At 41.5% G+C, this 12,237-nt stretch overlaps 1 protein-coding gene across 1 annotated transcript in view; it reads right to left on the minus strand.

The window, feature by feature from the left end:
• Positions 1-518, minus strand: part of GNAI3 (G protein subunit alpha i3) — a 28,678-nt gene extending 28,160 nt beyond the window's left edge. The window contains exon 1 of the mRNA XM_075195957.1: positions 267-518. Coding sequence (XP_075052058.1) covers positions 267-384 — 118 coding nt within the window. The 5' untranslated portion in view covers positions 385-518. The remainder of the gene's footprint in view (positions 1-266) is intronic.
• Positions 519-12,237: the final 11,719 nt, after the last annotated feature.

Consider the following 12,237-nt stretch of genomic DNA (forward strand, 5'->3'; position numbering starts at 1 on the left):
TCCACCATGTGGAAATCACAAGCTCAGTCATCGGATCTGTTGATAACATACTTCCAAGCGTTATAAATGTGTGTTTACGTTTCCCCCTCCACAAGGGGTGTGTGTATTTGGGACAAAAAGTTGGGGGATAAGCTGCTCAAGAGTGTAAATCATCGATTAAAATGCAACAGCGGAAATATTCCAGTCCCTGGTGCTGCTATTTGACAATCAGATGTACAGACAATTGCTAGTTACACTCATCCGGTCCTACATCCATCTGATCTCACCTAACAGGAGCAGCTTCACCTCCTTAGACGCTTTCTCCCCGTCGTCTCTTAGGTTGCGGTCAATCATTTTGCTCCTCTCTGCCGCAGCTTTATCCTCTGCACTTAGTGTGCAGCCCATCGTGGAACCGGGGCACAAACACCCGTCCCGGGCCGCCTGTCCTTGCCTGGCTGGTCACAAATACTGCCCTGCCTCGCCCCGCTTCCTCTGCCGGCGACTGCTGCTCAGCGTCACTACCGCTAACTCTGGGAGGACGTACTCGTTTTACTACAAGCAGAGTGCGCATGCCCAATAGAAGAGGGCCAACAAAGTGTCGCCTACAGAGTGAAATGACAGGACGTCCATATTTATGGTTAGAATTAGCCGTCGTACGCATTCAGACGACAGTCTGCATGTATCCAGATACTTAACTGTTAGAAACCTTAGTGTTGACGAAAGGGGAATTGTAGTATGTAGGAGATCCAAATCAGAATAACTGATACGTGGTAACCTATGTGTAAGCTCATCTGTATAGTTATTAATGTTTTTTGATTTATTGTAGAACACAAATAGTGGACTAAGGGGCATATTTAATAAAGCACGATAGTGCTTTTAACGGATAATTAAGGTCCCACAGTGTCCTCCGCAAATTTATTAAGGGGGCATCGCAGCAGATATCATGGATATCTGCTGCTTTGCACTCCTCTTCGTTTTTGGGAGCAGTCACCATTCAACAGAATGGTGACTGCTCCTGGCCGCAATCTAACAAGTCCCGAAAAAACATTTTTTTCGGGAACTTGTCATGATAATGTACGCCAGCTGCAGCCGACGTACATGAGGAAATCTAATGCTGTCAGCTCTGCTCCGGAGAGCAGAGCTGGACAGCGCATGTGTGGAGGGATCACATGATCCCTCCCTGTCACTCACAGCTCTCTCTCTGCAACGTTGCAGAGACAGAGAGGGGATCTGTGTGCGCATGCGCAATTGAAGAGTAAGGAGAAGACCCGAAGACAGCGCTTCCGAAGAGGCAGGTAAGTATGATTTTTTTTTTTCACAGAAACAGCAGATTATCGGGACTGCTGTTTCTGTACTCCGGTTTTGATAAATTTGAGAAATGAATCAATACTTATCCGTCCGATAAGGATTGATAACCATTTCTCTATTTCAACGTTAAATGATAAATGTTCCCCTAAATGTTTGTCTAGATTAGGAGGTGTTTGTCCCAATATCTTGGTGTGAGTAGACGCTGCCTCCCAGCGCCTAACCCTTTACAAGAGCTATCAGTTCTTGCAGCTTTGACTACCAGGTGCTACTGCTGCTGTCTTCAGGTCAGTTGCTGCTTGGCCGGATCCTGGAATGTTGGGGTCCTGTTTGGAAAATATTTAATTATTATTGACCTCCTGTAAAGAGGAGCAATGACTTAACAACCAGCCTGGCATTAAATTGATTGCACCCATGTTTAATAATTAGGCCTCCCAATATTAAATGTATAGTGTTTAAGTTTAGTAAATAAGTCTCTTTCCCCCTCATGTATATGTTTCACACTCCTAACAGCCCTATTAAAAGTATTCCCTTTTGGATGTCACACCTCTGTAATTCACCTTTAAAATTTACTTTTAAGGTGACATTATTTTGGAGAAAATGGGCTTATGTGTAGATTGCATTATATAACATATTTTTGTGCTCCTTATTAGAACAGAACTGTGTAGTTACATTAGGAGAAAATAAAGTGATATATATTTTTTAGTTGCCTTGCACAATTATCAAATATAACAACATTCCTCACTTGTTTGTGTTGTTTTTTGTCACATAGACTTATTTTGTAGCAATTGCTATCTCCATCTGAGAGCGGCAACAGCACAACCAGCAGAAGCATAGGCAGAGGCGCAGGGGTACTTGTCTACAGGTCACACGTAAGCATCTTTGGGATGCCTGATATAGAGGTGAGTAGTCGGTACAGGCTCCTAACTCCAGTCATCATGGAAACTCTGAAGATTGTGCAGAGTGAATTTTGAATCTCTGATAGGCATATGCACATCAATACCACAGCTGACTAGTTGTTTTGGCTCTGTTACATTTTTGTTGGTCTAGGTGAGTGTTTCCAAACACTAGTCCTCAAGTACCCCTAACAGTGCATGTTTTCCATATCTCTTTGCTGGAGCACAAGTGTAATCCTTATTCACTGACACATTTTGAAAGATCCACAGGTGGTATAATTATATCACTGGTCGTCTGGAAAACCTGCACTGTTAGGGGTACTTGAGGACTAGTCTTGGGAAACACTGCAGCAGCTGTCACTGCAGCAACTGTCATTCCAGACCTAAGATGCTCTGGTGGCTGGAAGTCCCGAACCAGCTTTTAGTCACACACTGAAGCAGATCATTCAAGCTTTCATTTTGGAGATCAAAGAACAATTTTTCAACATTGCTCATTTTCTGCATGTCATGGGGCAGTTGATGCAACATATGTAGCCCATGTACTATTGGAACAAAATTAATCAATGTTTCGTAATCAGAAACATTACCATTCTATCAATGTAAAGGCTATGTGTGATGCATCTCTCCTCATCCATAGCCAATGTTCGTGTGAATTAGAGATGCTCACTGACCCCCGTGTTTTGGTTTTGGGTTTGGATCTGGATTACCTTTGTGTTTTGGTTTTGGTTTTGCCAAAACCGCCCTTTCGTGTTTTGGTTTTGGTTTTGTTTTGCTATTTTTTAAAAAATTCATTTTTTTGGGGCTAAAATAACATAATTTAGGTATTATTTTGTACCTACATTATTATTAAACTCACTAACACTAATTTTCAGTAATTTCCATTCAATTTTTACCACCTCATAGGTCACAATATTATTTTCATATACTTTCAAACAAGGATTGCAGCAGTTCTTGCCAGTGATAAGAAAAAGACCATTGTCATGCCTGGGCATAAAACCAAAAATCCACCTCTTATGTGTGGAATTATTTTTACACAAATCCTGACAACAGTTGTCTAGCCATTTGTAGCGTTTTTAAAGCCACACTCAGTACAGGTAGGGACCTTAACCCTCTAGGATCCTCATCCATGTTACGGCATTTGAAGTGAGTTTATGGAAAGCTGTTGGGAAAATCAGAAACTTATGTTAAAAAAAATAACAACAAGCAGTTCAGCATCATCTACCTCCCTTCTCTCATCTAGATCCCAGCACCTGCAATCTACACCCCCAACACCTTCATCATCAATATACCCAGAAGCAACAATTGACTGTTAAACAATCCTTTGCAAGAGGAAGCAAGTTTGAAAGCTGTCACCCAGTCGCAGTGCGGTTCACAGATGCCATGAGGACTATGCTAGAATTAGATCTGCTTCCAATGTTCACTATTAATGCAGCTGGTTTTAGACAGTTACTTGAGGTCTTCTGTCCCCGTTACTAAATTCCGTCTCGACACCATTTTACTAGAAAAGCTACACCTCTACCAGAAGGTTCATAAAAATGTAATTATTGGGATACAAAATGCCATTCTACCCACTTTATACTTAACCACAGATATGTGGACAAGCGGAACTGGGCAAACTAAAGATTATATGACTGTGACAGCCCACTGGGTTGGTGATTCACCTTCACCAGCAGGAACAGCAACAGCATGTACCCAAGTACGTAACATTTTTCAGAAGTAGGCTACTCTGTGTATCAGCGGCTTCAGTAAGAGGCATACAGCTGACAATCTGTTACAAAAAGTAAGGGATGTCATTGCAACATGGCTTATCCCGCTTGGACTCTCCTGAGGATATGAAATTTCTGATAACGACACCAATATTGTTAGAGCATTACAGCGGGAGGGAATTCCATCACATTTTATGTTTTGCTTACACAATCTTGGTGTTACAGAATTTTTAAAAAATGACACTGACTTGCAGGAGATGCTGTTTGTGTCCCGAAAAATTTATGGTCATTTTCGGGATTCTGCAACAGCATGTAGGAGAATTCAGCAGCTGCAACAAGACTTGCATTTGAGGGGAATGTACTTTAGTCCAGCGAAGTAGTCACCTGTGAAGAGAGTGCAGACATGGTTAGCTTGATTCAAGTCATTGCCTTAATTATACTTTTTGAGATGGAGCTACAGAAATTTAATGGATGAAATAAAACAAAGTAAATCTGCAAACTATATTGTAATTGTAGATTAATTACTTAAATGGCTTCGCCAGGATCCAAAAGCTATCAACATCTTGTAATGACATCTACTCCTTCAGTTTCTCTGGCAACTGCTTGTTGGAAAAAATGTAGCTTTCCCAAGACACCCAGTGGTGATGCAGATGAGTCAGCACAATATTTTGATATTTTCTCTGCTCTAAAAGAATTGCCCAAAAATCGTGACAGCTCTGCCATAAAATGAACTACTAATTCCATTTGGAAGACCATTATCGGCAATTACATCATAGTACACAGACTTCTATGATGGTGGATTCCAGCGGGGATGAATTAGTATTGTTTGAGGAAGATTAGCACTTTACCCTGACACCTCTCCTGTTTCTGAGTGCGCTATGGTACAATAAAATGTAACTGCAGATTTAGACCAAGACTGCCAGCCCTATTATTTCTATTTCAGCAATTACAGTTAGCAATGGAGCAATGGAGTTCTTCTCTTTGGGTGTTACCTATATAACGCAGTAGAATTTGCCTGCAAATTCTAGAGACAAGCCTGCTTGTCTTCCTCTTCATCAATGACTCTTAGCAATTGAGCACTCGTCTTTGGGTGTATATTATACCCAAACGTTATTAGTGCAAATTAGGGAAAATACAGTTTAATCCCTGCTAGGCCCTCCTTAATTCTACAGCTATACACACCAATCCAGGATGGCAGTCAACATTCTAAAAAGAGCTATTGACATTCATAGCAAAACAGGCAGTTGGGTGTCTGTCTGTATTTTACACCCTACATTTATAGTTAAATAGAGAAAGAAGCAGCCTGCAAAGACTACAATAAAATAGAAATGCACAAACCAGATTGTCTGTTTGGGTTTACATTACACCCTACACTTATAGTGAAATTGACAAAACAGCAGCCTGCAAAGAATGTGCGTTAAATAGAAATGCCCCAGTATGGAAAGGGACTGTCTGACATTTCCATATCAATTAACTCTTGAAAATAATCCTCCACCATCCTTTGCATGTAAATAGTAGGATTGGTTGGAGTTATGGGCAAGGTCAAACATTTTTTGATAAAATCTTTCAAACCAGCCCAGATGTCAAACTGTTGTCGTCTGCCACCTGCGTTATCCCTGCTTCTGTTTGGAAAGTGCAATTTGCTGCCACTGGTGCAGGACTTACACAAACAACCACATCCTCATCAACATCCTCATTAGCGCCCTCGTCGGCTACACATATCTCCCCCTCATCCTCTTCTAATTCCAAAGTGTCATCCTCACTTGGTGTATCACCGGCTACACTCGGGCTGTTCAGGCACACATCAGCAGAACTGCTGAAAGGGCCCTTCTTTATGGGTACACTATCAGAATGGACACGATTACACATACCACTCGTGGATGGACTCTCCTCAGGGATTGGTGTCATTTCTGATTCTGAGCATATATTTTCCTCTAATGCCTTACTGTTTTCTTGCAGCTCGGCTTTCACACGTAACAGTAGTTGTGCACCACTTTTGGACTCGAGTTACTTGGTCTTGCTTGGTCACGAGTGACCTTACAAGAAGAAGGCTCTATAACATTTTTAGACCTCGCACTAATAGAGAAAGACGAATGCCTCATTCTTTCTTTGCCACTGCGTGTGTAGAATGGCATGTTGGAATTTTTTATTTTTTTTTATCGGCAGTTAAGTTTTCATCAGTTACAGCTTTTTTTTCTCTTCAACATGGTAAAAGGTTGTTTTTTTTGTTTTTTTTCCCCTGACTTAAAAAGACTATGTACTTTTACATAGGCTTTACCAGATGACGTACAGGGAAGACTATCATCAGGACTGGTGCCAGCAGCTGCTTGCTGATCCTGCTCATATGTGGACTGATGTGAATCCATTTTAATGAGACCCAAAACACTTGTAGTGCAAATTCAGAAATATATAGTGCTGGTATCTAATAATTTCAACACCAGAAAATAGATTTTTGGGCAGTGGGGAAAATGTCACACCCCAATCAATTGTAGTACAAATTCAGAAATATATACTACTGGTATCTAATAATTTCAACACCAGAAAATAGATTTTTGGGCAGTGGGGAAAATGTCACACCCCATTCACTTGTAGTGCAAATTCATAAAGAAATTGTGTTGGTATTTTACAATTTCTGCAGGCAGAAAATAGTTTCTTTAGGAGGGAATATGACACCCCAAACAGTTTGTAATGTTTGGAAAAATGCCTCCTCTATACTCTCTTCATGCTCTAATAACTGCTCTCTTCCTGCTCTAATAACTGCTGTGATAACTGTTCTCTCCCTGCTCTAATCCTGCGACCTAACCCATCTCTCTCCCTCTGTCAAATGGCAATGGATTGCTGTGGAGGCGGATATTTATGCATTTGAAACATCCCGAGAAACACATGTAGACACAGAGGACAATAAAACCTATTTAATATCTAGTTTCAAATCCTTTATGTCAGCTGTGGTAAATGCCAGTGTACCTACCAACGACTGTATGATTTTGAATGCTGCATACAAGTACAGTGCGGGCAACATTTGGGTTTTAAATAGATATTAACCCATTTCACCAAGTTTTTTAAAAATTGTTTCTTGTGTAAGAGTAAACATTTTTTGCCCCATGGTAACAACATGTTGCACCCCATGCTCCATTTTTTGTGGAAAAAAAGTATAACGTGTGATGCTTTCAGGCCCGGCGCTCCCATTAGGCAAGGTTAGGCACTTGCGTAGGGCGCCGGGCTCTGGAGGGCGCCTGGAGGGCACAGAACTGGAAATTAATTTTAAAACTGTGCGGCGACCGCTGACCATACCTGTCACGGCCACCGCACAGCATGCAGATGCACGGGGGAGGGGGGAGAGGTTACTGCTCACCACCACCACCTCTCTGCTCCATCTCCTCCCCTCCACTCACTAGTGTCAGTGAGTGGAGGGGAGGAGACGGAGCAGAGAGGCGGCGGTGGTGAGACAAGGTAAGAAAAGACGGGGTGAGGGGAGAGGAGGGAGGAGGGCGCCGATTTTGACTAGGGCGCCATGGACCCTAGCACCGGCCCTGGATGCTTTACAAACATACATATTAAACAGACTGACAATACAGAGTTAGGAGATAGCGCTTACCCTTTGCTACTGGGGCTCCTCACTTATCTAATACATCCAGCTATAGAGCAAGAATTGGCTTAAAATTCTGCACATGCCCCCACCAGATCGGTCATAGAAATAGCCATCTGCTTGCTCAAAGGGTGTTTTAATTGTCTTGACCTCTGTGGAGGGCCCCTCATGTATGTACTGAAATTCATGTGCAACATAATTGCTATATGTGCTATATTTCATAACACTGCAAATTTGAAGAGGGTGCCAATTGAGGAGAAGAATGTTTATTATAGAAACCCTTCGACACTGATCCTGAAACACTCTAACAGTACTTCAGTACACCATCCAATTACATAGAAGGAAATGTGTATCCAGTATGGGTGTGCTTACCAGTTTATAACAAAGATACCTTCCTACTGAGAAACTGTTGGAATATGTAGCAATGAGTTACCAATTATTTTTTTATTATCTTTGATTTATAAAATGCTGTGATGTTACGTGGGGATCATGACACAAACAAATGAGATACAATGGCATGGAACAAACGGTAAATATAGCAATGCACAAATGAGCTTACAGTCAAAGAGATGTAGGGAATAATTGTTACATAAGATCATCATCATCATTATCATCTTCTATTTATTTATATAGCGCCACTAATTCCGCAGCTAGATAATGAAATAATGATAATGGCTGGTGGTGGGAAAAGTGCATGAGGCTATTGTAAGGCAGGAGTATTCTCAGCCATCAATATTAAACCACCATTGGCAACTGGCATTGATATGCTGTTACTGGTGTTGCGTCATTTTTGAAAAGAGGAGTTTCAGTAGAAAGCAGAGATGTGAAACATGAACCAGTCACTGTAGAAATCTTAAAACAGTCAGCTGATGTCAACCACAACTGTCTCTTACTATTCATCCCAATTTCCTCTTCTGGCTCTAGAAAAGGCTTTTGCTTTCGTGCTGTACATGTACTATTTGTAGTTAACCGCAAGTTTTGAGTAGCTTTGTGCCTAGTGATTTTCTTCACTATCATTCTGCTGTACCCCAAGATCTGTATATTTGGTTCAGGAGTTGATTTGTTTTTGGGAAGGAGTCTAACTAGATACGTCCTTAATCTCTTTGCTATAGCCAAGGTCGCAATCGCCAGAGTGTGGATGGCACAAGATGGGCCTGACTTTGGTGCCTGGGTAGCCCTAGTTTATGTAGCAGTAGGACATGAGCGTTTTACTTACCGGTCCTGGAACACCATGGCAAAATGCTTCAAAGTATTGTCGAGGCAGGCAAAGTTACGGTATGCAGTGCGGTCCCTGGCTGTGGATTTTGTCCAGATTTGATGCCTCTCAACTCCATTTGTTAGATCTCGTGACTGCTTCTCCCCCCCATACGTATTTCCAACATCACGGGTTGACCGCAAGTACTCATCTATCTTATTGTCTTTACTTAGTCTTGATATTCCCCCCTTACATCGAAGAGGTTAAAAGGGCTGGACAAAATATAACAGTTGTTAATTTACACTGTCATTCAGGTGCTATGTTTGTATGATGATGTGCAATGAGATAACTGGATGTGTAATTAAGCAACCCCTAAAAAAACCAATGTATTTTGTTGTTCTAACATTTGGGGCTAGATTTACTAAACTGCGGGTTTGGAAAAGTGGAGATATTGCCTATAGCAACCAATCAAATTCTAGCTTTCATTTATTTAGTGCATTGTTCAAAATGACAGCTAGAATCTGATTGGTTGCTATAGGCAACATCTCCACTTTTTCAAACCCGCAGTTTAGTAAATATACCCCTTGAAGTGTTTTCACCTTTGTACTCAAAGCAAATGTTTTCGGGACAGTCAGTGACATCTTTATTAAGCGGGCAAAAAACAGGGTGTTGTGCTTGAGTGCGAACAGCATGATGTTATTTTATTTGACTCTGAGCAGCTCAATCCTCCCCAAAAAATATAAAATATGTTTGTTAAGAAATAATTAATAAACTGCCATGTATTTTTGCTACTACTCTGTCACTAATTTTAGCTAGCCAGCTAACTGCAAACTTTGGTGAAAATTTGGACAGTTCTGAAGAGATCATTAGAAAACAGACTGTACTGGAAGTGACTGCAAATAAATGTCAATAATATAAATAGTAATATAGGAGCAAAAACTACTCAAAATCACATAACTGTATCTATTTTTCACAATTTTTAATTAAATCCAAATCGAAAGTTAAAACCAAAACCTTTGAGTATTTTTGAGCAAAACCAGCGACAAAACCAAAACACAAAAACGTTTCAGGACTAAAACCACAGCACGGGGGCAGCGCACATCTTCAATATGTGTGTGTGTGTGTGTATATATATATATATATATATATATATATATATATATATATATATACACAGTATATGTATATATGCTTTAAAAAATAGAAGTGTCAATAGTTTAATTTTATCAATTAACAAAATGCAAAGTGGATGAACAGAAGAGAAATCGAAATCCAGTCAGTATTTGGTGTGACCATCCTTTGCCTTCAAAATAGACATATACACTTACACACGGTTTTTGAAGTAACTCGGCAGGGGGGTTGTTCCAAACATCTTGGAGAACTAACCACAGGTCTTCTATGGATGTAGGCTTGCACAAATCCTTCTGTCTCTTCATGTAATCCCAAACAGACTGGATGATTTTGAGATCAGGGCTCTGTGGGGGCCATATCATCACTTCCAGGACTCATTGTTCTTCTTTACACTGAAGATCGTTCTTAATGACATTGGCTGTATGTTTGGGTCCTTGTCCTGCTGCAGAATAAAGGAGCCAATCAGACCCCTCCCTGATGGTATTGCATGTTGGATAATTACCTGCCTGTATTTCTCAGCATTGAGGACACCATTAATCCTGACCAAATCCCCAAGTACATTTGCTGAAATGAAGCCCCAAACTTGCAAGAAAACGCCACCATGCTTCACAAACACTCTGCAAACATCATCATCATCATTATTTATTAGTGTACACTCATTAGTTTACCGCTCTCCAGACCATCGGCGAACAAACTGCCTTCTGTTACAGCAAAATATTTTACAGTCCAGAGCACCTGCTGCCATTTTTCTGCAACCCAACTTCTATGTTTTCGTGCATAGTTGAGTTGCTTGGCCTTGTTTCCATGTCAAAACTATGGCTTTTTGGCCCCATTTCTTCCATGAAAATCACTTCTGGTCAGACTTCTCAATCTTGCCATGTTGTATGACTTGTGACATGAAACTGTCTTCCACAACTTCACCTTTGCAGCAGAGTTTGGCTGTTCCTCACCCAGTTTTAAGCCTCCTACACAACTGTTTCTGTTTCAGTTAATGACTGTGTTTCAACCTACATATGAAAATGATTATCATTATCACCCGTTTGGTATGATTGATTAATCAAACCCCTGATTATAATTCTACAAAATCCCTCACTTCATTCAAGTGTACCTAGAAGAATTGATGCTATTTTGAAGGCAAAGGATGGCCACACTAAATATTGATTTGATTGAGATTTCTCTTCTGCTCATTCACTTTGCATTTTGTAAATTGCTAAAAATAAACTATTAACACTTCCAATTCTGAAAGCATTCTTACTATTGCAGCATTTTTCCACCTTTCCTGCCTAAAACTTTTGCACAGCAGTGTGTGTGTGTGTGTATATATATATATATATATATATATATATATATATACATACACATAGTGGTATAGAGGCTTATTTGGCTCACACTTCTCCTATAAGTAAACAGGTAAAAACCCAGTTAGACTGCAGGGGCAGGCTGCAGACTGTTACGAGCCGCACCGGTTTCTCAAGACGTCCCGGCCGTCTCCATGATGACCAGGACGTCATTTCCGCCCTCTGCGTCCCGGTTGCCTGGGCAACATCCGGGACGCTCTGTCCTCCCTGTTACAGCGCCCGGCCAGCGCTCCTGTAGCCGGGTACATGCACACAAAGGTAAATAACTATTATGCATCTCTATGTAATGGTTATGACTACTCCGGTATTGCTGCAGTTGTATTGTGCATTCTCATGGTCTTATACAGGGCATAATACCCTTACATAGGGGTGATTGGAGTTAGGAGGAGTCTCGCTGGCACTCTGCTGCTATTGGTGTTCCTCACTATTTAAGGCAGTGAGGACAGGGCCTCACTGCCAGTTATAGCTTCCTGTGTAGCTAGGCTCCTGTTCCTGTTTCCCTGCTCCTGTGCTGTATTCTAGTTTGGATTTCCCGTGTATGACCCCTGGCTTGTTTTTGGACCTCGTTGTATTGCCTGTGACCCCTGACCTCGGCTCGTTATCTGGTATCGCTGCCTGCTGCCGGCCCTTGACCTCTTGCTTGGATCTCACACTGCTGTGTACTACTTTGCTATCCCAGGGTTCTCCCCAGTCAGTGCACATTACACGACCCTCCGTTCGTCTGCAGCCAAGTCTGTCCCCACCACTAGGGGCTCCAGCGAATACCAGACTTCGGAGCAGACTCCGGGTTTTGTCATGCTGACTGAAGGAGTTCCTAACATTATAACTGTCCCAAAATAAAGACGATCCTATTTTCCACCGATGGAACCCAGTCCGGCTCAAGTCCTAGCAGAGCAGATCCAGGCCGTTTCGCAAGTGGTTCAGGACCTTTCGCTCAGGCTTTCTGCTCAGGAAGAAGCCACCAAGGCCTCACAAGCAACTCTGGCACCTGAGCCGAAGTTAAATCTTACGGACCGTTTCTCTGGGGATAGAACTTTGTTCCGAAATTTTAAAGAGAGCTGCAAGCTATATTTCCGATTCA

Source organism: Mixophyes fleayi, chromosome 2 (genome assembly GCF_038048845.1).
Source record: "Mixophyes fleayi isolate aMixFle1 chromosome 2, aMixFle1.hap1, whole genome shotgun sequence".
In the NCBI taxonomy this organism is placed as follows: Eukaryota; Metazoa; Chordata; class Amphibia; order Anura; family Limnodynastidae; genus Mixophyes; species Mixophyes fleayi.